The 23,092-nt window shown below is 57.0% G+C and overlaps 2 protein-coding genes across 9 annotated transcripts in view; one reads left to right on the top strand and one right to left on the bottom strand.

Moving 5' to 3' along the window:
• RNF123 (ring finger protein 123) overlaps window positions 1-23,092 on the top strand; it is a 30,666-nt gene that overhangs the window by 6,557 nt on the left and 1,017 nt on the right. For all 8 annotated transcript variants that reach the window (XM_055343709.1, XM_055343708.1, XM_055343707.1 and 5 more), the window contains exons 4-35: window positions 555-634; window positions 771-865; window positions 1,235-1,289; window positions 1,402-1,487; window positions 1,779-1,865; window positions 2,092-2,159; window positions 2,316-2,441; window positions 2,824-2,938; window positions 3,021-3,125; window positions 3,538-3,663; window positions 3,817-3,909; window positions 3,981-4,054; window positions 4,813-4,930; window positions 5,130-5,229; window positions 5,441-5,502; window positions 5,684-5,755; window positions 5,973-6,093; window positions 6,729-6,830; window positions 7,950-8,056; window positions 8,301-8,499; window positions 8,814-8,959; window positions 9,169-9,252; window positions 10,001-10,108; window positions 15,662-15,839; window positions 16,698-16,772; window positions 16,924-17,011; window positions 17,105-17,192; window positions 17,295-17,379; window positions 18,698-18,837; window positions 18,944-19,132; window positions 19,226-19,301; window positions 19,536-19,620. In XM_055343709.1, coding sequence (XP_055199684.1) covers window positions 555-634; window positions 771-865; window positions 1,235-1,289; window positions 1,402-1,487; window positions 1,779-1,865; window positions 2,092-2,159; window positions 2,316-2,441; window positions 2,824-2,938; window positions 3,021-3,125; window positions 3,538-3,663; window positions 3,817-3,909; window positions 3,981-4,054; window positions 4,813-4,930; window positions 5,130-5,229; window positions 5,441-5,502; window positions 5,684-5,755; window positions 5,973-6,093; window positions 6,729-6,830; window positions 7,950-8,056; window positions 8,301-8,499; window positions 8,814-8,959; window positions 9,169-9,252; window positions 10,001-10,108; window positions 15,662-15,839; window positions 16,698-16,772; window positions 16,924-17,011; window positions 17,105-17,192; window positions 17,295-17,379; window positions 18,698-18,837; window positions 18,944-19,132; window positions 19,226-19,301; window positions 19,536-19,620 — 3,333 coding nt within the window. The remainder of the gene's footprint in view (window positions 1-554; window positions 635-770; window positions 866-1,234; window positions 1,290-1,401; window positions 1,488-1,778; window positions 1,866-2,091; window positions 2,160-2,315; window positions 2,442-2,823; window positions 2,939-3,020; window positions 3,126-3,537; window positions 3,664-3,816; window positions 3,910-3,980; window positions 4,055-4,812; window positions 4,931-5,129; window positions 5,230-5,440; window positions 5,503-5,683; window positions 5,756-5,972; window positions 6,094-6,728; window positions 6,831-7,949; window positions 8,057-8,300; window positions 8,500-8,813; window positions 8,960-9,168; window positions 9,253-10,000; window positions 10,109-15,661; window positions 15,840-16,697; window positions 16,773-16,923; window positions 17,012-17,104; window positions 17,193-17,294; window positions 17,380-18,697; window positions 18,838-18,943; window positions 19,133-19,225; window positions 19,302-19,535; window positions 19,621-23,092) is intronic.
• Window positions 19,704-23,082, bottom strand: AMIGO3 (adhesion molecule with Ig like domain 3). The gene has a single exon (XM_055343720.1). It carries the CDS (start codon window positions 22,486-22,488, stop codon window positions 20,962-20,964), a length of 1,527 nt encoding a protein of 508 aa, XP_055199695.1. The 5' UTR covers window positions 22,489-23,082; the 3' UTR covers window positions 19,704-20,961.

The following is a 23,092-nucleotide window of genomic DNA, read 5'->3' as shown; positions in this document are numbered from 1 at the left end:
CCAGCAGCTCAGAGGGCTCAGCCCTTCATCATCCCAAGACATGTCTCCTTTAGTCCGGATTTCCCCGGCTGGTACCACAGATCAGGAATCAAGGGCCTGCCTAGTTGTCATTGGTATAGGCCACCTTGGGAGTCGGTACTTCTCCCAGCCTTTCTCTTCCAGACAGATCAACAGAGTCCCTCAAGGGTCGGCAGGTTATGGGCCATGCAGAGGGCCTGCATTATGCCTTAGAATCTTCACAGCATCTCTGACATATAGCTGCTGTTCTGTTTTTACAGATTAAGGAGTCAAGGCTGAGGGAGGGCTCTTCTTCTTTTTCAAGTCCTAAACCAGTACTAGTACCACACTGAACTAGTACTTTTTAGTTTAGTGGATAATCTGGCCTTTTGGCCCCCAGCATCCCAGAATCTAGGACTAGACACGACACTTCTCCTGGAGTCCAGGCAGCCACTGTCTGGACTAAAGCTCCGAGGAGAGGGAGAGGGCAGGGGTTGAGTGTCATCTGGCTGGTTTCAACGATTTTTGGGCCCCTCGCAGCCTCTCGCTCTCCCCAGGAAACCCCTGAACTTCCAGAACCTGCCAGAGCATCTGGACCAGCTGTTACATGTAGAGGATGAGGATGAGGAGAGCCAGGGTATGTGGCAGTTTCCAGAATGGGATTGGGGGAGCCAGACTAGGCTCAGGGGGGTCCTGGGAGCCCTGGGGAGCTCAGTGCCCTCCGTGCATTCTCTCAGACCCTCTGCCCTGCCCACACCCGCCCTCCTTTTCAGGACAGGTTGAAGGCCGGCTTGGCCCATCCACTGTGGTCCTGGACCACACGGGTGGCTTCGAAGGGCTTCTTCTGGTGGACGATGACCTTCTCGGGGTGAGTGAGGGCAAGGGCCCCAGATCCAAGCTCCTTCTGATGTGACCTAGGCCTCTTTTCCTTTCTTTATGATGCTGTAGCCGCAAACTCCTCCCAATGGGCTCATTGAGTTCTCAGCCCCCAAACCCTCCTGACATAGCCCTGAGACTTTCTTGGTGTGACTCTGGCCCAAAGCTCTTCCTGACACAGCCACAGGCCCCTCCTGTCCTGCTCCTGACCTAGAATCCCTTCTGACACAGGCCCAGGGCCCCCACACCCAGTTTAGGCTTGGCACAGTATTGGCCTTGAGCTGGGGATGAGGCCTTTCCCCCTTGGGGACGTAGTCTGTGTGTTGGAGAGGAGGCTCACCCCCCACTACTCTTCACCCAGGTGATCGGGCACAGCAACTTTGGTACTATCCGCTCTACCACATGCGTGTACAAAGGTGAGACCATGCTCTGCTGTGGCCCAGGTGTTTGGGAGGGAGTCTGTGGGCCCAGGTCTGAGGCAGGAGGCAGTCTTTGTTCACTTGCTAGTCCTGACTCTGCTTATTCCAGGGAAATGGGTCTACGAGGTGCTCATCTCCTCTCAGGGGCTCATGCAGATTGGCTGGTGCACTATCAACTGCCGCTTCAATCAGGAGGTACACGTGGAGAGGGCCCCTCCCAGGGAGGCCTGCTGTTGCTGCAGGTCTCACTGGGACTCAGGCAACCTGCCAGACCACACGAAGTCTGCTCAGGACCCTCACCCAGACTGCCTTCTAGAGGGGGAATGCATCCCACTGCATGCTAGGGCCTCTCATCCCAGGAAATCACTCTCTCCCAGAGCATCAGCCCCTTTCTCTAGAGCTGTGTGGGTCCAAGGTTGACGGCTGGTGGGCTCTGGCTCTGCTCTTTCCCACCTCCCCTGGACCTTACAGACACTTCCTCCTTAGGAGGGAGTTGGAGATACACACAATTCCTATGCCTATGATGGCAACCGGGTGCGCAAGTGGAATGTGACCACGACAAATTATGGCAAGGTGAGGGCCAAGACCCCTGTAGTCCACCTGCCCATGTCCCTCCTCACAGCTTGGTAGAAGCCACTGGGCAGCCTCAAAAGACTGTAGGGCATGGGGAGGGGGCAGGGACTTAGGTCCTCTGTATTTATGGTCACCTCCCCTGGGTGGTAGTGGAGACACAGCCCAGAAGGTGGAGTGGGCAGGCTGCTGGGCTTCTGTGAATCTGTAAGGCGTCCTCCTCTGGTAGGCGTGGGCAGCGGGGGACATCGTGAGCTGCCTCATTGACCTGGACGATGGCACTCTGTCCTTCTGCCTGTGAGTCTCCTGCCTTTACCCATAGGCCTGACCTGCCAGAGGCCAGGCCAACTTTGGTACCCTGAAAGTGGACAGGCACAATGGAGCCTTGCTCACTGGCTTGTTTGGGCCACATCATTCTTAGCACTGGCTCACAGGCCTTCTCTTCTGCTCTAGGAATGGCGTGTCACTGGGCACCGCTTTTGAGAACTTGTCCAGGGGCCTGGGCATGGCCTACTTCCCAGCCATCAGCCTCTCCTTCAAGGAGTCTGTGGCCTTCAACTTTGGTAGCCGTCCCTTGCGATATCCTTTTGGGAAGAAGTCTGGACTACATGGAAGCTCTTGAAGCAGGGATGAAGGACTCCCTGCCCCAAGAGTTCTGTGGGCTGGTGGCAGGCCATGGCTGCCTCAAGGAGAGAGGAGGGTTCAGCTTAGGTGGGTGCCGAGGAGCTCAGTTCTTGCAGCAATCTCCTCAGGTGGGTACTGTTGCTGCCTGTGTGGAACAGAAGGAGGTGAAGCATCAGGAGAAGGTGCAGCCCCAGAGCAGGAGAGCTCTGCTGCACACCAAGTACTCTGACTTCCCAGCCCTGCCCCGGAGCCTATGTGCCTCCTCACGGGTCTCAGCGGAGAGGGGTGGGTGTGTCTGAGCCACAGACCAGGTATTGCCGGCTTAACTCTGTGCCACCTACCCAGTGGCAGGCTACCGGCCCCTGCAGGACCCGCCCCGCGCTGACCTAGTACGGGCACAGAAGTTGCTAGGCTGCTTCCAGGCAGTGCTCAGCGTGGAGCTGGACTCTGTGGTGAGCCAGGGGTCTGGGCTGGGTGAGCTGAGGGCCTTCTGCAGCCCTCTGCTCCTCACTGTCCTCTCTCCCCTACACACAGGAAGGCCGGCTGGTGGAGAAGAATAGCTCTGAGTGGCAGTTGCAAGGCCAGCCCACTGTCCTCCTCACACTGGCCCACATCTTCCATCGCTTCGCACCGCTTCTGGTGAGAGGACGCCAGGGAGGGAGAGAGGCACAGCATGGTAGCGTACATGCCTGTGCTAGGGGCTGGGAAGCTGAGGTGCGTGAAGCTCCGCACCATCACCTGGCATTGAGGATGTCACCCAGGGTAGGAGGGGATGCTTCCAGCCAAGGGTATCAGGGGATGTCTTAGAAGACGCAGAAATGATGTCACTACTAAGGGAACTGCATGTGCGAATCACTGAGGTGCTCTGGGGCAATGGCCCTTCCTGTGTCTCATTCAGACCCTGGAAGAGCTCATCTGTGTTTTGGGGTTGCTTGAGGAAGCCCAAGAGTCCATCTCTGCCCGTGGCCTTGGCCACGTGCTTGGGCAGGAGTGCCATGGGTGGGGCGGGAAGCCACTGCCTTACCAGTGCCTGCCCTTGGCCTTGGTGCAGCGCAAGGTGTACCTGGTAGAAGCCGTGCTCATGAGTTTCCTGCGGGGCGTCGTGGAAGCAGGCACCCCTGCGCAGGCTCAGTCCGTGGTGCGTCAGGTCCTCGACCTCCTGTGGCTCTTCATGGAGGTGAGGCTCCTGACTTCAGGCCTCAGGCCAAGGTGGCAGGCCCACCGAGATGGGAGAGGTCCCGGGAGGGAGGGCTTGGGAAAGGACCCAGAGATGGCTGCCCGGGGCCTGGCCTCCACTGGGCAGGCATGCAGCGTGGCCTCTCTCCCCCAGGACCATGAAGTGCAGGACTGCCTCAAGCACTTGATGATGTCCCTGCTGCGGCTTTACCGATTCTCTCCCATCGTCCCAGACCTGGGCCTGCAGGTGGGAGCACCTGTCCCTGCCCCGAGCCCCCTGGGCCTTAGCTGCCCACTCTGAACCCCCACTCCCCACAGATCCACTACCTGCGGCTCACCATCGCCATCCTGAGGCATGAGAAGTCCCGCAAATTTCTGCTTAGCAACGTCCTGTATCCTCCCCTTGCTGCCTGGTGGGCCGGACATGTGGTGTCCTCCAGGGTCAGTAGAGGCTGGGGAGGGCAGTGGACCTCTGGTCAGGGATCCCCAGGGAGGCTGGGGACCAGAGCCACCCAAGATGTGAGTCCTTTTTCTGGAACCCAGCCTTCCCGACACTTTGTCAACAGAGCAGGAAGGGTAGAACAAAGGCCCCTGGCCAGCTGGTCATCCTGCGCGGGGATCTCTGGGTGGCTGCAGACTCTTGCATCGTGTGGAGGTGTGGAGGTGCCACCAGGGGCTGGCCTCTGCAGCCAAAGCACCGCTCCTTCTCCGAGTCCCACAGTGGGGGTCGCTACAAGGTCTTTTAGGACTCTGCTCTTCCTGCTCCCCAGCAGCCTTGAGGACTGTGTCACAGGAGGGAGGGCCCTGGCCGAGAAGCCTGTGCTGGTAGCCGTCTTCTCTGTCTGGGTGGGGTCTTCAGCCTCCTGGAGGCAGAAACAGCTAGAGGACGGAGAGACCACTAGGCCCTCTCTCCAGCCTGCCTCTCAATCTCAAGTTACTGTGACAAGCCTTTTTTGTCCATTTGCTGGGAATTGGGCTTGACAGCCATGGTTCTTTATCGGGGCTCATGGTCCAGGGAGACAGGCTCATAATAGCTGTGGTTCCCTGTGAGGGTGGGATAGGTGAGTTTGGAGAGGGCTTCCAGGGGAGAACCCATGAGGATGCACAGAGCGCCCTCTGGTGAGCAGATCTCTGCCTTGACTACCACCAGCTTCGACGTGCTTCGGTCTGTGGTCTTCTTCTATATCAAGAGCCCCCTGCGAGTGGAGGAGGCTGGTCTCCAGGAGCTCATCCCCACCACCTGGTGGCCCCACCGCTCCAGCAGGGAGGTGGGCCCACGGAGATGGGCAGGCAGGGTCACAGTGAGGGCTGGCCCAGAATATCTGAGCCACTCGGCCCTTAGCATGGGTGGCCCCTTCTCCAGCCTGGTCTATGGGGCAGGGGAGGGAAGGATGGTCTCCTGGCTGAAGCAGGCCTGGCTGAGTCCTGGGTGAGTCCTGCTGTCTTTCATTCACTGCTCCTGGCTAGGGCAAAGACAGTAAGGATGTGAAGGATGAGACCGCCGAGGAGCGTGTTCGGAGGCGTGCCTATGAACGGGGTTGCCAGAGGCTCAAGAAGCGCATTGAAGGTCGGCCCCCTGCCTGGGGCACTGGATAGCGGGTGGAGGATTTATATCTGTATGTACTGGGAGGTGCTTCTGGTAGCGACCCTGTCTAGATGGGGCCTGTGGGACCCTGGGAGTGGAGCCCCAATCCAAACCTGCCCTCCCCTCCCATCCCTGGGAGCCTGTGGGCAAGGTCCTGCCCAAAGAGGGCTCAGGGTCCTGTTTCCTGCCCCAGTGGTGGAAGAACTGCAGGTCCAGATCCTGAAGCTGCTGCTGAACAATAAAGATGATAATGGGGTGAGTGGTGCCCAGAATCCTGTGTGGGCCCCATCAGGGAGGGGTGCTGGTACTGGGCCCTCAGGCCCAAAGGGCGGGGACTGGCTCAGGTTCGCATGGCGGGGCCCAGGCTGAGGCACAGTACTGAGCTAGTCTGCTCTGGGGCCAGCTCCTCACAGCCTCATTTTTCATTCCCCCAAAGGGTGAAGCTTCTAGATACATCTTCCTGACCAAGTTCCGCAAGTTTCTACAGGAGAATGCCAGTGGCCGGGGGGTGAGTGTCCACTAGGCCAGCCCACTGTGGACTCCTGGCTGTGTCACCAAGTCTGCAACTTTCTGGTACCTCATCCTGCTGTGGCCCTGCCTCGTCACACTCTTTCTCTGCTGCCCTGCTCTTGGTGCTCAACTCAGAGTCCTGGGGCAGGCCTTGGATGAGGAGTGGGCTGGCTCTGTGCTGACACAGATGCATGTCCTGTGCCCTGTGCCTGCAGAACATGCCTATGCTCTGCCCCCCTGAGTACATGGTCTGCTTCTTGCACCGGCTGATCTCTGCCCTGCGCTACTATTGGGATGAATACAAGGCCTCAAATCCTCGTGCCTCCTTCAGTGAGGGTGAGTAGGGCCAGGCCTCATCAGAGAGGCTGGGCAGAGCTGCCCCGGGTGATGGTGTAGAGTGCAGAGCTGGTGGTGGGGTGGGGATGGAGCTGTCCCAGACTTCCTGTCCGGTTGAGTTCTCTCTTGCTGATGGGCGGCTTTTCCAGAGGGCAGCAGGAGCCCCACACTGGAGGAGTGGCAAGCCCATATTCACTCTGTCCCCACAAGTTCCTGCCTAGTCCAGGCTCTTCTCCTCAGTCCCAGCCTGTCCGGTCCTCTGCAGTCCTTGTAGAGGACACTATGGATGGGCTCTGAGGTGCTGGGGGCTGTGTTTGTATGTTGTATGGGACAAACACTGATCCTGAGGACCAGTGGGAACTATATCTGCCCTGGATTACAGGTTATCCATAGGGCTGGGGCAGGGCCCTCTCTGAATGTGACTGCAGCCCGAATGCCCCCTTCATCCCAACTCGTGCAGTCGCTGGCACTGACCTGAAATGGTGGAGGGAGGGGAAGCCATGTTGTGTGCCTGGGCGGGTGGGTGGCAGAGGCCATGGGTCCCCTCTGTGCTAAGCAACAGAGAGGGCTGGCTTCTCAGTAGATCTTCCTGCCTGGCTCACTGCTGGCCTGGCCTCTCTGACCCCTCCTTGCAGAGGCCTACATCCCACCCCAGGTCTTCTATAATGGCAAGGTAGACTACTTCGACCTTCAGCGCCTGGGAGGCCTCCTCTCACACCTTCGGAAGACCCTCAAAGGTGCGTGCAGACCTGTGGGCAGTGGGCAGGGCAGATGGGGCTTGGAAGGGGGCTTAGAGGGCCCAGAGGCTGTCCCTCAGCCAGCTTTGCCGTGTGTTCCGAGCTCCACCAGAGGGCGCCCGAGTATCTTGACCTGCTCCAGCAGGGAGATGCCCATCTGCCTCAGATCTTAGGTCCAGCCATCTCTTCCCTCTGGGCACCTACCCCAGGGGAAGTCTGGAAATCCCGTAATGAATTAGAGGCATGCGTGCTGGCAGAGGAGTGACTGTAGGATTTTGGTGAGGTCACGGGTGGGAGGGGCACGTTCATAAGTGCTGCCTGAGTAGATTTCAGGGATGAGCATAAGTGGCTGTGAGCACAGAGCATGCATAGGCAGGAATACCAGCACCAGCCGGCCAGGGTCCAGAGATAGAAAGCTGTGGTTGTGCTGGAGAAGAAGCCACCAGCAGGGAGAGTTGGGAAATGAGGCCAAGTCCCCCAGGTGAAGTCTGAGGGCCTTGTGGGCCATAAAGCAGGTGTGGGCTCACTCCAGGGGCAGAGGCAGCTTTGGGAGGTTCTTGAAATGAGGGAGTGAAGTCAGGGGTGCGCATGTAAGAACGGCATGCGTGAGCCAAGTAAGGAGGTAGAGGGAAGGTAGAGGTGAAGGGAAGGGCCCCTTCACTGTGGAGGCCATGGGGCCAGGGCACCATGAGGAAGGGGGCTGCCAGAGGCAGCAGGGACGCTGTGGTCGGCTGTCCATGTAGAGGTGGGGCAGACAAGCCTGTGGTGAGGCCTGTGTGCAAGATGAGACGAGCAGCTGCCTAAACAGCCCTAGGTCTTGTGTTCTAAGGGAAGGAAGTGATGGCGCAGAGAGGCAGCCCCCCCCCCCCCGAGAACGTGCAGGCACTGGAAGCAGAGGCACTGACAGAGGGTGTGATGGGGAATGGTCCTGCCGTGAAGGCCGTATGAGACAGAGGGCCTCGGGGTGCCGTGATGGCCAGGGTGGACTAAGGAGAGTCCCACAGGCAAAGGTGCAGTGGTATCTGCTCAGGCAGCAGTGCACTCTCGCCATCCTGGGCAGTTCCACTGTGACCCCTGGGCCTTCTGCTGGCCTGAGACCCCTCCTGCCATTCCTCCCAGATGACCTTGCCTCCAAGGCCAACATCCTGATCGACCCGCTGGAGCTCCAGGCGGCCACCATGGATGACCTGGACGAGGATGAGGAGCCAGCCCCAGCTGCGGCCCAGGTGCCGCAGTAGGGGCAGGCAGGGGGCTTGGTGTTGGGCTGTCCCTCTATCATAAGGGCAGGGGTGTCACACAGGGCCACCTCCCTCTCCACACAGGCAAGGAGCTTCTCACCAAGCAGGTTTCTTTGCTGTAGGTGGAGGCACAAACCTTCCTCCATTTCCCAGCCCCACAAACCTAGGGGACCCTACGGGGGCCCCAGTCCCGGGGAGCTGAGTGGCGTCTGGCCTCCTCTCTCCTCCACAGCGCCCCACGCAGGCTCTGGCCATGGGGGGCGTGCTGCCCCTGCCCCGGCCCAGCTGGCTCAGTTCTCCAACCCTGGGCCGAGCTAACCGCTTCCTCAGCACAGCGGCCGTGAGCCTGATGACCCCACGGCGGCCTCTGAGCACCTCGGAGAAAGTGAAGGTCCGCACGCTGAGCGCCGAACAGAGGACTCGTGAGGACAGTAGGTGTCGGGCCAGGCTAAACGTGGTGTCCCTGGGCACAGCCAGGCCGCACCTCCATTCCCTCCTGGTCCTGGGGCCTGGCAGTGTCTCAAGGACATGGGAAGTGCACTCTGAGGGGAAGAAATCAATGTTGCAGAAATAGGCCTGGAGCTGCAGGTCCTACACCGCCCCCGCCCCCATGCTCTCCCTGCACAGCCCTCCTTGGACCCAGGGAGGGGGAAGGGGCCCTTTCTCCTATCTCGAGGCCCATCCTGGCACCACAGGTTTAGGGGAGAGCCCGTAGCCCTGACCCTGCCTTTCCCCCACTTCCTAGTTGAGGGCAGCCACTGGAACGAGGGCCTGCTGCTGGGGCGGCCTCCTGAGGAGCCAGAGCAGCCCCTCACTGAGAATTCCCTGCTGGAAGTCCTGGATGGCGCCATCATGATGTATAATCTCAGCGTTCACCAGCAGCTGGGCAAGGTCTCCCATTGGTGGCCCACAAGCACATCCTGTAGTCCTGGGCATTACAATGCTTGTGTGTGCGTGTGTGCCCAGTGCCTGTGTGTGACTGTGCTGCCAGAGTCACGTGCTGCCAGAAACACATGGGCCGGACCTGGTTTTGTGGGGGGGGGGGGCGGCGAGTAAGGTGCCCAAGGGTCATGCTGGATATGTGGTGTCTGATGCTCTAGATGGTGGGTGTGTCTGATGATGTCAATGAGTATGCCATGGCTCTAAGGGACACAGAGGACAAGCTGCGCCGGTGCCCTAAGCGGGTAAGGCTTGGATGGGCAGATGGGTTTCAGGGAAGGAGGGCGGTTAACGAGGAGGTGGTTAGCCAGCTCGGGCTTCCTAGGGAAGGCCACAGAGGAAATCTGGACTGCCCTGCCCCTGCTTCTGGGGGCTGCCCAGTGGTTATTCTGTCCTTGCTCCCCCAACTATGCCACATCGGTGAGAGTGGGGCTGGCACTAGGGCGGGACGGGGCCTGAGCCCCATTGCCAGCTGCGGCCCGTGCCAAGGTGCCCCCACCCCCTGCCCACTAAGTGCTGACGCACACCCACTTTCCTCATCAATTATGAATTCGACCCTGAGTGCTTCATCGGCCACTTACAGAGTCAGCAGGAAGCAGGACCTGACTCCCCCACCCCCCTGGAGCCCCTCTGCCATAGCTCTCCAGGCCTGGGGAGTAGGACCAGGCAGGCCCAGGCTGACCCCAGTGGTCTGCAAAGCCCAGGCTTGGCCAGGGTGAGAGCAGCTTCTAGAGCTCTGGTCCCTGGGGTGTCCTGGCCAGGGGCTCACGGAGCCTCAGCTGCATCTCACTTCCATATTCTGTGCAGATGACCAAGGCCCTGCTCAGGCTTGCGGGGGGGAGGGGGGTCAGAGGCAGGAGACGGCGAGTGGAGCTGTGTCTGCCCAACCCTCTGCCTGCTTTGGGCACCGGTGGGGTCCCTACCAGGCTACCTGGGGCAGGCAGGGTGGGTGTGGGTGTGGCCTGACTGTCCTCCTTTCCCCTTCGGTGGCAGAGGAAGGACATCCTTGCAGAGTTGACCAAGAGTCAGAAGGTTTTCTCCGAAAAGCTGGACCACCTGAGTCGCCGGCTTGCCTGGGTCCATGCTACTGTCTACTCCCAGGTGAGTTGATGTGGCCTTGGACAGTGGCTGCTGCCTTCCCAGGCCCCCTGACTAGTCACATGGGGCCGGGTTGTGCCATCCCTCCGAGGCTCCCTGCCCTCACGTGCTCCCTCCCTGCTCCTCCTATGTGCCATACCCCAAGCTGCTTCCCCTGGAGCTCTCCTGCCCTGTGAGCTTGAGTAGGTGCCATTGGAGGCAGCCCAGTTCCCCTCCAGCTCACACATCCTCCCTTGGAGGAACACAGCCTGTCTCTGCCTGTCTTCCTTTTGCCCCTGCCTCTTCCTTCCCACTGGGGTGGAGGGGCGCTCCCCAGAGCCCCACTTGCCCTCACTTTGCACCTGCTTCCCTCTGACTTACCCTCCCTCCTTTGAGCTACAGCCTTGTTTCCTACATTGTCATTCATTTACTCATGGATTCAATAATATGTGCGCAGAGCCTGGAGTCTGTCAGGTGCATCCTGTTGCTAGGGACACTCTGTCATGACCCAGGAGGACGAGTGTCTGCTTTCCCAGGGCCATCAGCCTTGAGTAGTAAACTGAAAGGTGATGTACTCTCTCTGTGACCATGCTTTGACCCCCAGGTCCCAAATCCTCCAGACTTGTTATTTCTTCCTACTGTCCTGGCATCCCTCCCCAGCAGGTGAGTGCCCATGTCAGGGCGTCTGTCTGCCTTCTGAGGCATCCCCTTCCCCCGTAACTGGATGATCAAAGCCCTTGTCCACACCTCTACACACCATCCCTCCACCTGTTACCCCCCTTTCTCTCTTGCCACACACCACCTTGCCTCCAGCCCCATGGAGGTGATCACGGTTAGGGAGCTTCCTCTCCTCCCCTGATGGGGATTCCATGGCTAGCCACTGGCCTAGGCAATCTTTTTTTAAAAAAAAAAGTTTTTAAAAGGTTATATTTATATATTTATTTAAGAGAGTGATAAAGAGAGCATACACAGGGGATGATGCAGAGGGAGAGGGAGAAGCAGGTTCCCCGCTGAGCAAGGAGCCCAATGCGGGGCTCAATCTCAGTACTCTAAGATCATGACCCGAGCCAAAGGCAGACACTTAACTGACTGAGCCACCCAGGTGCCCTGTGGCATAGGCAATCTTAGCCACCCCTCCAGCACCATCTTCTTAGGAACCTTGCCCTACCATCTCTGTACCTTCTTTTCCTTTCCCTTAAATTATGATAAAATATATAGAACATAAAATTTCTCATCTTAAGGGCAGCCCTGGTGGCGCAGCAGTTTAGCGCCGCCTGCAGCCCGGGGTGTGATCTTGGAGACCCGGGATCGAGTCCTGCGTTGGGCTCCCTGCATGGAGCCTGCTTCTCCTTCTGTCTGTGTCTCTGCCTCTCTCTGTCTCTGAATAAATAAATAAATCTTTTTTTTAATAAATAAATCTTTAAAAAAAATTTCTCATCTTAACCATTGTTTTTTTTAAGATTTTATTTATTAATTAGAGAGAGAGAGAGAGAGAGAGAGAGAGAGAGAGAGAGAGAGGCAGAGACACAGGCAGAGGGAGAAGCAGGCTCCATACAGGGAGCCCGATGCGGGACCGATCCTGGGTCTCCAGGATCACGCCCTGGGGTGAAGGCGCTAAGCCGCTGGGCCACCGGGGCTGTCCATCTTAATCATTTTAAATGTATAATTCAGTTGTGTTAAGTATATTCCTGTTGTCATGCAGCCAGCCTCCAGAACCCTTTGTGTTCCTAAACTGAACCTGAACCCCCTACCCCCGCGTCTCCCTCCTTGCCTCAGTCTCCAGCACCCACCATTCTGTTTTCTGACTCTACAAATTTGACTGCTCTGGGGACCTCGTGTAAGTGGAATTCATACAACATCCTGCTCTGTCGCTGGTTTATTTCACTGAGCATAATGTCCTTATGGCTTTCATCCATACCGTGGCATGTATGAGGATTTCCTTCCTTTTTAGGGCTGAGTATTCCGTGGTGTGTATATACCACATTTTGTTTGTCCATTCATCCATCAGTGGACATTTGATTTGTTTCCACCTTTTGACCGCTCTTGATGGTGCTTCTACATTCATGGTATATACAGATACCTCTTCAAGATTTTGAGTATACATCCAGAAGCAGAATTCCTGGATAATATGGTAATTCTATCTTTAATTTTTTGAGAAACTACCATAGTGTGACTGTACCATTTTACATTCCTACCAGCAGGACACAAGAGTTCCAGTTTTTTCCCATCCTTGCCAACACTTATTACTCTCTCTGTTTTTTCCTTTTTCTTTTTTTGGTGGTTGCCATTCTAATCAATGTGAAGTGGTGTCTCGTTGTGCTTTTGATTTGCATTTCCCTATTGATTAGTGGTGTTGAGTATCTTTTCATGTTCTTATTGGCCATTTGTATGTCTTCTTGTTTAAGTGTATTTGCCCGTTTTTAATAGGATTGTTTGTTGTTGTTGATTCGTAGGAATTATTTTTAGATATTGGATATTGGCCCCTTGTCAGATTATGACTTAACACGTATTTTCTCCCATTTTATGGCTTGCCTTGTCACTGTGGTTGGTACCTTTGTTGCACAGTTTTCATTTTGATGAAGTCTAACTTACCTGTTCTTTCTCTTTTGCCTGTGCTTTTGTTGTCATAGCCCAAAAGTTGGTGGTAAATTTGAGGTCATGAAGTCCTCTTCACATGTTTTCTTCCAAGAGTTTTATAGTTTTAGCTTGTAAGTTTGGATCTTTGATCCATTTTGAGTTAATTTTTGTAAAAGATGTGAGGTAGTAGACCACCATTCTTTTGCATGTGGAGATCCTGTTCTCTCTCTCCCTTATTTGTTGAAATGACTGTCCTTTCCCCATTGAATGGTCTTGACATCTTGTCAAAAATCCTTTGCTCGTATATGTGAGGGTTTATTTCTGAGCTCTCTGTACTATTCCATTGATCTGTATGTCCATCTTTATGCCAATACCACACTGTCTTGATAATTGTAGCTTTGCAGTAAGTTTTGAAATCAGGAAGTAGGAGATCTCCAGCTTTGTTTTATTTCGGAATTATTTTGGCTATTTGGGCCCCTTGAGACTCCATATGAATTTTAGGATAGATTTTTTTTTCTATTTCTGCAAAAAATACCATTGGAGTTTTGTTAGGAATTGCATTAAATCTGTAATTTGCTTTGGGTAGTATTTTTTTTTTAAGATTTATTTATTTATTCATTCAGAGAGAGCAAAGAGAGAGGCAGAGACACAGGCAGAGGGAGAAGCAGGCTCCATGCAGGAAGCCCGATGTGGGACTCGATCCTGGGTCTCCAGGATCACACCCCAGGCTGCAGGCGGCACTAAACCGCTGCGCCACCAGGGCTGCCCTTTGGGTAGTATTGTTACCTTAACAATACTAAGTCTTCCAGTCCATGAACATGGGTTGTCTTTCCATTTACTTGTGTCGTTAAAAATTTTTTTTCAGCAACATTTTATAGTTTTCAGTGTACACATCTTTCACCTTCTTGGTTAGATTTATACCTTGATTTTACTTTTTTATGCTAATCTTGATTTCCTTTTTGGATTGTTCATTGCTAGTGCATAGAAACACAACTTATGGGGCGCCTGGGTTGTGGCCATTGGTTAAAACCTGACTCTTGGTTTCAGCTCAGGTCATGATCTCAGGGTTGTGAGGTTGAACCCTGCGTCTGGCTCTATGCTCAGCACAGTCCACTTAAGACTCTCTCTCCCTCTCCCTCTGTCCTTACCCTCTGCATACATTCTTTATCAAATAAATAAATCTTAAAACAAAACTGACTTTTGTGTGTTGATTTTGTGCCCTGCATATTTCCTGAATTCATTTATTCTAACAGTTTTTTTTTTTGTGTGTGTGTATGTGTGTGGAGTCTTGAGGGTTTTCTACATATAAGATCATGTTATCTGTCAGTAAAGATAATTTTACTCCTTCCTATCTAATTTGGATGGCCTTTATTTCTTTTTGTTGCCTAATTGTCCTAGCCAAGACTTCCAGTACTATGTTGAGTAAAAGTAGCAAAAGCAGGCATCCTTGTCTTGTTCCTAATCGGAAAGAAAACGCTTTTAGTTTTTCACTATTTCGTGTGACGTTCATTGTGGGCTTTTCATACTATAGCCCTTATTATGTTGAACTGTTTTCTGCTCCATCTTCAGTGCTCACACTCCTGCCTCCTTCTCATTCACTTTCTCCCATTAGTAAAGAGAAACACCCTTGATACCTGTCCTTTACTCTACGACTGCCTACAGCAACAACTCCCTCCTTCCTTCTCTATGTCTTAGCTACCTCATTGGCCCAGCACAGGCTCCTCCACTACTCTGAAAGTCTTGCAAGGTCTCTCGCAAGCCCCGCCCCTTTTGCAGAAACATCCTCACCCCCATTACAGTGGTCCTTGGGTACACTGGTGCCACACACACCGCCCCCTCATCCTCAGACTTAGTCTTCTCTGGCCTTCTGTGGCAGTAGGTTCCCAGCAGGCCTCCTGGGTCCGGCCCACCCTCTGATACCTGCTTATATCTTCTTGGGTTCTCAGGTTTGAGGACAAATCAGAGCTGGAGTCAGGTCCAGATGCTCTGGCTCTAAGAAATGTGGGTGCTCTGGGTCTGTGCCAGGGCCTGGTTGGTGACCCCTCCTGGGCACAGACCATGTGGGAACCATACCATGGGGAACAGGGTCTTTGGCAGGTTGTTTACTTTCTATGGTCTCTTTTCCACCAGTAGTCACTCTACCTTCTACCTTCCCACCGTCTTCTGCTTTGAGCTCTAGACCTGCTTCCTCAATACCACCTCTTTGGGGGCATTTTTAGGCACCCTGTACTGTGTGTGGTCCTCAGCCACATCCCCTCCGCCCTGGACCCGGCCTGCTTCTCCAGTTCTGCTGACTTTTGTGAAGGTTCTATCACTCCCAGAAATGTGGGCTCCAGGCTTGGTGCAAGCAGCCCCTTGTCCCCGCGGCCATCAGGACCTCCCCATTTCTGGCCACCCTGTCTCCTGTCTGCTGTCCTGGACCTAGAGTAGGCTAGGTAGCTTCTTCACTGCCCTGTCCCCACTTGTCCCTATAGCTCCTTTTGCCCTGGGCAGTGTTCCAACCCAGACTCTGGCACACAGCACCTTCTCACTTAAAACCTCTACCTACATACCTACCTACCTTTTGTTTGTTCTTTTCCTTTCTTTCTTTATTTTAGAAAGGGAAGGAGAGAGAGGCAGGGGGAGGGGCAGAGGGAGAGGGAGCGAGAATCCTAAGCAGGCTCCATGCCCAGCGCAGAGCCCGACTTGGGGCTCCATCTCAAGACCCTGAGATCATGACCTGAGAAGATATCAAAAGTCAGATGCTTAACCAACTGAGCCACCCAGGCACCCCTAAAACCTGTACCATTAAAAAATGCGAGCAGGAATTCTGGTCTATGCTGGGGTGTTGGCCTCTCTAGGCACGGTGCACCCTCTTGCCTGCTGAGCACGTTACTGGCCTGTCTGAGCCACTGCTCCCACTGAGGAACAAGGAAGTCTTTCCCAAGCCCCAGGCCAAGCCGTGCCTCCTGTGACCCTTTCCACGAACAGCCCAGCAGCACCCATTTGTTTCTCCTGCAGGAGAAGATGCTAGACATATACTGGCTGCTGCGCGTCTGCCTGCGGACCATCGAGCATGGGGACCGCACGGGTTCTCTCTTTGCTTTCATGCCCGAGTTCTACTTGAGTGTGGCCATCAACAGCTACAGCGCTCTCAAGAATTACTTTGGCCCCGTGCACAGCATGGAGGAGCTCCCAGGTGACAAGGCCATTCAGGCCAGAGGGGGCCAAAAGGGGGCCATTGGTGTGAGCCCTAGCAGCCCTGTTCTGAGCCCTCATGGCCCAGTAGCACACATCCATGGAGGGAGGAGGGGAGGCAGCTCCTGCTCTTCTGGGCCCTGTATTAGACAAGTGTTTGCAAAAGCCCCACACCATGGAGGGTCTTGCCCTGGTACCAGCAGCCACAGAGCCAACAGCTCCTCCCTGGTGCTGGGAAGGAAGGAGACAAAATGGAGTGTGGGGTGGGGGCCCCTCCAGCTTTCAATTTCTTCTTGGTGCCACTGTGGCCTGGGAGCCGGCCAGCCTGATGGCCCTGGCCCTGGCCTCCTGGCCTCGGGATGTGTCAGCCCCCGGCAGCCTGGCTTGTGCTCCTTTGCAGATCACAATGGGGGTGGTGCTCTCTGGAGGCCGTAGACAGGAGCTTGGGCTTCTCACAGACTGCTGATTTCAGGCTGGGCTTGGTGGTCATTGTCTGGATCAGGCTGCGGGCTCTCGGGCCCCTGGCCTGTCCCCTCTCCTGCCCTGGGCCTAGGTGCAGGCTTTGTCCTCAGAGGCGGAGCCGTGGGTGCCCAAGGGGCTTTGACTGCTGAGCCATCGAGGGTGTGCTGAGATGGGCTTGAGCCCAGTCAGGAACTCTTGCAGGACCTGGCCTCCCCCACAGTGAGTCTGTGCGATGGCCTGTCACAGTCAGTGAATGCCACGCCCGAAGTCCCTGGATGACTGGCTCTTGGAGTCAGCTCTGGAGCCCGCTGCCCAAGCCCACTCACCCTGCCAAGGGATGTGCCTGCTCCTGGAGCCCCAGCTCCTGGCCAAGCACTCCTACTACCCCATCCTGCAGGCTACGAAGAGACCCTGACCCGCCTGGCTGCCATCCTTGCCAAACACTTTGCAGACACACGCATCGTGGGCACTGGTAAGGGGCCATACAGAGGGCTCGGGGGGATGGGGGTGGGATGGCGCCTCTGGATGGCTGTTTTCTTCTCAGAATGCCAGCCGGGTGGGCTTGAGGCATGGGGATTCGGGCTCATGCCGGGTACCTGCTGAGGCATGGCCTGTCCCAACAGACATCCGTGACTCACTGATGCAGGCCCTGGCCAGCTACGTGTGCTACCCACACTCCCTGCGAGCCGTGGAGCGGATCCCTGAGGAGCAGTGAGTGCGGGTCAGAGCAGGGAGGTGCGCGCTCTGCCTGGCACGACACCATGCCCGGCCTCACTCCTTGCCCACCACCCCTTGCCCTTGCAGGCGTGTGGCCATGGTGAGGAGCCTCCTGGCTCCCTATGAGCAGCGGCCCTGGGCCCAGACCAACTGGATCCTGGTGCGGCTCTGGAGGGTAAGCCTGGCTGGAGGGAAGTTGGCAGTGGTGGGCTGAAGGGAAGGGAAGGGCTGTCCTATCCCACTGACCCCCCATTGGCCACCCCCCTCCCTGTCACAGGGCTGTGGGTTCGGGTACCGCTACACACGGCTGCCACACCTGCTGAAAACCAAACCTGAGGATGCCAACTTGCCCAGCCTCCAGAGTGAGTGGCCAGGTTGGGCGACTGGGGGGCCCTGGCCTCCTGTTCTTGGGTCCTCTAGGATTCTTCTCCCTTCTCTCAGCCTCTCTCCTGTACTCATGCTGGGCCCCAACTCTGCCCCCTGGGGTTTCCATTTCTTGGCTTCCTGTCAATCTAGGGATACTCTGCGCCTCCTCTCCCTTGCTCCCTAGTCCCACATGTACCCTTTGGGCCTGAATGCTCTGCTGGGTCACAGGGAAAAGAGGCAGCATCTTCCCAGGCTGCTGGCAACTGACACAGAGTTAGGACTCTGAACGAGCTCCGTTCCGTGACCTCCAGCCTGGTCCCAGCACCATGTCCTTCTCCCCCTTCATTGCCATCTGCTGGTGCCAGAACTTGGATACTTGAGTCAAGGCAGGGGCACAGACTAGGGGGTGTCCAGGGCCCAAGAGGGTGCCCATGGGGGGCTTCCAAGAGGAAGGGGCATTTGGTTGGGAGCAGAGGCTTTGCTCTCTCCAGGGGCCATGGCCCAGCAGAACCCTGTGAACCTTCACCTAGGCCAGGTCTGGGGTTGTCCAGCTTGCAGTCTGCCTGCCACACGCTGTGCTCACCTTACATGGTGGTTTGGCTTTCCTTGGCCCACGGGTGTGTCTGCCCTTGTGGGCAGGGTTTCTGCATGAAGGAGTCCCCAGAGGCTGATTGCCTTGTGCAAAGTCATGCATCAGTCCTCGCCACTTTTTTTGGTTGTGCCCGCAGGTGGAACTGAGCTGCAGATGGAGAATGGCAGTGGGATCAGATACTTGTCCTGCTGCTGTAGGAACTATTGATTTGCATGGGGTGGGGCGGGGGGGGGGGTGCGGTGTCCAGCCCAGCTGCGGCTAAGGGCTCTGGTTACTGCTCCTTATCAGACCAGACTTGGCACCCACCACCTCGGCCATATGCCAAGGCCAGGCCAAGGGCAGCAGAGGAGAGTAGAGGACAACAGGGCTCAAGCAGTAGGTCTTAGGGACACTGACCTCGATAAGAGTCGAAGTCTGGGTCACCCTGTCTAGGTCTCACCCTCCCTGAAGGGCATGTGGCTGAGAACTCACTGGGATGATGCTAGGGCCTAAGGGATGGTTGGGGCTGGGAATGACTTCAGCCTGTGGCTTGCCCAGTAGATGGACAGATTTAGCCCTAAACCCCAGACAGTGCTGTACCCTGTCCTCCTGCCTTCATGACCTGAGCATCCTCAGGAAGCCATCTTTTTGTCCTTACACCAATGGCCCAACAAATGAGGACAGAGGTGTAGGCAGGAGCCTCAGACTGGAGTTCCCAATGCTACCTCCTCATGCCCCTGCAGAGCCCTGCCCCTCCACCCTGCTTCAGCAGCACATGGCAGACCTGCTGCGGGAGGGTCCCGACGTGGCACCCAGCTTCCTCAACAGTGTCCTCAACCAGCTCAACTGGGCCTTCTCGGAGTTCATTGGCATGATCCAGGAGGTGGGTCATGGTGGGTCGTGTGGGCTGGGGCGCTACAGTGGACCAGGCACAATTGGAATTGTGGCCAGGCCACTGACTGCTGCCCACCCACCCACTGGTGGCTCAGATCCAACAGGCTGCTGAGCGCCTAGAGCGGAACTTTGTGGATAGTCGGCAGCTCAAGGTGTGTGCCACCTGCTTTGACCTCTCAGTCAGCCTGCTGCGTGTCCTGGAGATGACTATCACGCTGGTGCCTGAGATATTCCTTGACTGGTCCCGGCCTACCTCTGAGATGCTGCTGCGGCGTCTTGCACAGGTGTGTCCATCTGGGCAGGGTAGGGGGGACCCCTGGGAATGCCCCGGTGGTGAGCCCACCCATCCACCCACCAACGGGCTCCTGCCCTTACAGCTGCTGAACCAGGTGCTGAACCGGGTGACGGCTGAGAGGAACCTGTTTGACCGTGTGGTCACCCTGCGACTGCCTGGTGAGGACCTAGTGCCCTGCACCCAACATATCACAGGCCTTGGTTCCTCTGCTAGGAGCAGTGATGCCTCATTGTCCAATCTGCATCAAGACAGGCCGGCTTAGCACCCTCAGCCTTAGCTCGCCCTTCTAAGGGGAGGACGATGTGGAGGGAGGCTGGTGCTAGCCAGGCAGGCCCAGGTCCCCTGTAGTTGGAGCATGTGGGTAGCTCTTCCCCTCCCACCTTTCCCCTTAGGCCTGGAGAGCGTGGACCACTACCCCATTCTTGTGGCTGTGACGGGCATCCTGGTGCGGCTTCTGGTGCATGGTCCAGCCTCAGGGTGAGTGTTAGGCACCTGGGCCCAGGGGAGCTAGTGTGCTGATGGGAGTAGGCTGGCCAGGGCGCCCTACAGCTGTTTCTTCGTCTCTACAATGAACCTCAGTATTAGGTGTTTGAGGTGGGGTGAGGTGTGGTAGGGGTGGGGGAGGTAGTGAGGTACAAATTGCCTAACTAGGTGGCAACAGCAGTCAGTGGCTCTGAGTAGGAGAATCAGGGACCCCATCAGAACAGGATGTCCCAGCACCATGGTCAGAGCCACTGGCTCGTGGTTATGCCACAGGCAAGGGTGGGGTGCTATCCTGTACAGGATGGGATCAGAGGCTGAGGACACACACTACTACTTGTGTTTGCGAAGGCTCCGGAAATGAGCATGTACCACTTTTATTAAGGAACTCCATGACAACTGGATCCAGGATGCTTGTAGGAGCCCCCAGCTCAGCACTCACAAAGAGGGGTTCTCAGATCCTTTTTCCCTGCCTCCCTGCTGTGGGTGATAAGATGCATATGAGACCAGGGCACTGCATCAGCCATTAGGCCGAGACCAGTGCCAGCCCTTAAGAGGCTTCTACCCTCCAGGGACACTGAGTTCCGGCTCAGCCCTCCCATCTTGGCCCTGCTCAGCAGGCTTTTTACTGCTAAAAAGCTGAGGGGCAGGCCTTAACTGCTATCTTGTGAGCCTATGGAAGAGGCCCTGTTCTCAGAGTGGCCTGTGGATGCCGCTGGCCAGAGATAGCAGGACTGCTCTGACTGGGGCTCAGGCCAGGCACCCCTGGGGGGGGGGGGGGATGTCCCTTGAGGAGCCTTGCCTGCTTTCTGTCTGCCCATCAGACTGTGTGGAGTTGTGTAGCTTGATGCAGGTTAGATGTTGGTGCATGCTTCCTCCTTCTACCCTGGGTGGGGGCCTAGGTCTTCTTTAGAGCTCTCTTCCTCTTTCCCTGTGGGCCCACTCTCTTCCTGTCACATTGGGAAGGGGAAGATGGTTATTCTTCAATTCACCACTACTGCTTGATAGCTGCCTTGGCCCCTAGGGTGTACCTGGGGCTCTAGTGCAAGGGCTCTTCTAGATGGCCCCAGTTCTAGTCCTTGTGGGACATTTAGGTAGCAGCAGGTCCTGCTAGACCCTAGCGCCCTTGGGCCTGTGTTAGAGCGGAGCAGTAGAGAGGGTGGGGAGCCCGGCCCTTGTATTATGAGTAAGGCTGCTGTAGTTGAGGCTGAGGCCACACAGGAGGCTGGAAGACCAAGCCCAGCACTTCCGACTAGCATCTGACAGCTGTCCGGGAGGCAGCAGGGAGCAGGGCAAGCAGCGGGCAGTTGGTGGCCTGGCTCCTGAGCCCAGGGCAGCTTAGGTCATCACCAGACCCTCAGAGCCTGTGGAGCTGGCCGACTCAGAGCCAGCTTTGAGCCGCAGGCCCACGGGATTGTAGAGATCAAAGTCCTCAGCCACTGCCAGCTGCACGCGCCCATTGAGGCTCCTCCTGCCCGGCTCCAGAAAGACCACATGCTTGTGGACACTGGCCTTGCGGCTGGGCACATCCGGTGGGGTGGTGCTGAGCACCGAGGACTGTGCGCTCAGCTCCCAGAGGGGGCTCGGTGCCCGGGGCCAGCAGCGACAGCGGCAGGTGCGGCGGTAGCAGCGGCGGCAGCCGGGGCAGGGCGGCGCAAACAAGTAGAGCAGCACGAGCACCAGGCCCACGGCGCAGCCCAGCAGGGTGGTGAAGCCCGTGTTGAAAGCCTCAGGCTCAGGGTGCGGGAAGTGCACGCTCACATTGTACTCATGCGTCTGGTTATGATGCAGGCGGGGCCCGCTGGCCAGACACACGAAGACCCCCTCATGCTGCGGCTGCACGTTGCTGATGGCCAGGCTGCCGTCAGCCAGCACCGAGATACTGCCGTCTCGGGATCCTGGTGCCACAAGCAGCTCATGCTGCGGCGACACCCAGGCAACGCGGACAGCTGGGGTGCTGGTGTTGCAGCGCAGTGTCAGGGACCGACCCATCTGCACGTGCAGCTGCTCTTCGGGCCGCTCTAGGCCCCGAGCCAGGGCAGTTGAGCAGTTCTGGAAGATACGGCTGTGCTCAAAGAAGCGCACTCGGGACGCAGGCACCTTGAAGGCCAGGCACATGTATTCTCGGGCGAAGTCGCTCACAGCACTGAGGCCCCGCTGTTGCCAGCGCCGCAGCAGGTGGTAGAGGCGGCAGTCACAGGGCAGGGGGTTGTTGTGCAGGTAAAGGCCGTTCTTGAGAAAGGCTGGCAGGGCAGCCAGGTGGGCCACAGGGATGTGGCCCAAGCGGTTGGAGGACAGGTCCAGAGTACGGAGGTGGGTGGTGCCCAGCCCGTGTAGGTGGTCGAAAGAGAAGGATGAGAGTTCATTGCAACCCAGGTAGAGACGGCTGAGTGCGCCCAGGCCTCGGAAGGCTTGCACATCCAAGTGCGCCAGGCGGTTATTGAACAGCAGCAGCCTCTCCAGCGCCCCCAGCCCGTCGAGGTCATGGCGTCCCAGCGCCCGCAGCGCGTTAGATGATAAATCGAGCAGCCGCAGGGCGCTGGCGTTGGTGAAGACTCCGCGACCTAACACATCCAGCTCGTTGTGGCCTAGGCGCAGGGCGCGCAGCCGGGAGAGGGGCGCCAGCCAGCCGGGGCGCAGGCGCTGGAGTGCGTTGTGGCTCAGGTCAAGGTCTGCGGCGGCAGCCGGCAGTGCAGCCGGCACGTCCTGCAGCCCCAGGCCCGCACAGCTCAGTAGGTCGGCGGCGCACACACATTTGTAGGGGCAGTTATGGGGCATGGAGGGCAGGAAGCCCTCTGTGCCTAGGCTGCCCACCCCGACGCGCGACATGCACAGTAGGGTGCCCAGCAGCACCAGCCAGGCCATGGTGGTGACTGCCAGAGGTGGGTGGGACGGCGCAGCTCCGGGACTCACCCACTTCTGCTGGCTGCGTGCTCCACCCTGCACGCCGACAGCCCCGGCTCCCCGGCTCCCCGGCTCCCGGGGCCGTGCCGTACTCAGCACTCTCTCCTCTGGATTCCCCAGCTCACCGGGTGCTTCCCTGGTCAGCTTCTAAATACTCTCTCGGGGAGGGCGGGGCCTCAGCCTCTCATTGGCTCCTGTTGGAGGGGGGCAGGGCGGCTCCCCCAACAACCAAGGTTCGTGCGTGACCGCCAGGGGGGGCGCGAGTCCGTCGCCCAGTGCCCACGTCCCCTGGAACAGGAGGGGAAACCTGGGAGGCATTCTTTAAGCTGCTAGTGATGTTCTTTATTTGTCGTCTTTGGGTGTTTATTAGGGTAATTAGGGTGTAGGTGGACTTTCACTATCTGCTGGTCACCCCCCTAAATTGGCACCCAGGATGTATGGGTTCTTACTGGAATCTAGAATGAGGGACACGTGAAAAATAGGGAGGTGGACTGGGTTGTCCCACCACCCCCCCAGCCCTCCAACAGGTACTGCTTTCTGACTACCCTTGCCCCCTCTCCCACCT

Source organism: Nyctereutes procyonoides, unplaced genomic scaffold (assembly GCF_905146905.1).
Source record: "Nyctereutes procyonoides isolate TBG_1078 unplaced genomic scaffold, NYPRO_anot_genome, whole genome shotgun sequence".
NCBI lineage: Eukaryota > Metazoa > Chordata > Mammalia > Carnivora > Canidae > Nyctereutes > Nyctereutes procyonoides.
Note: the sequence above shows the minus strand (reverse complement) of the source record. Positions and strands in the feature narration are given on the sequence as shown.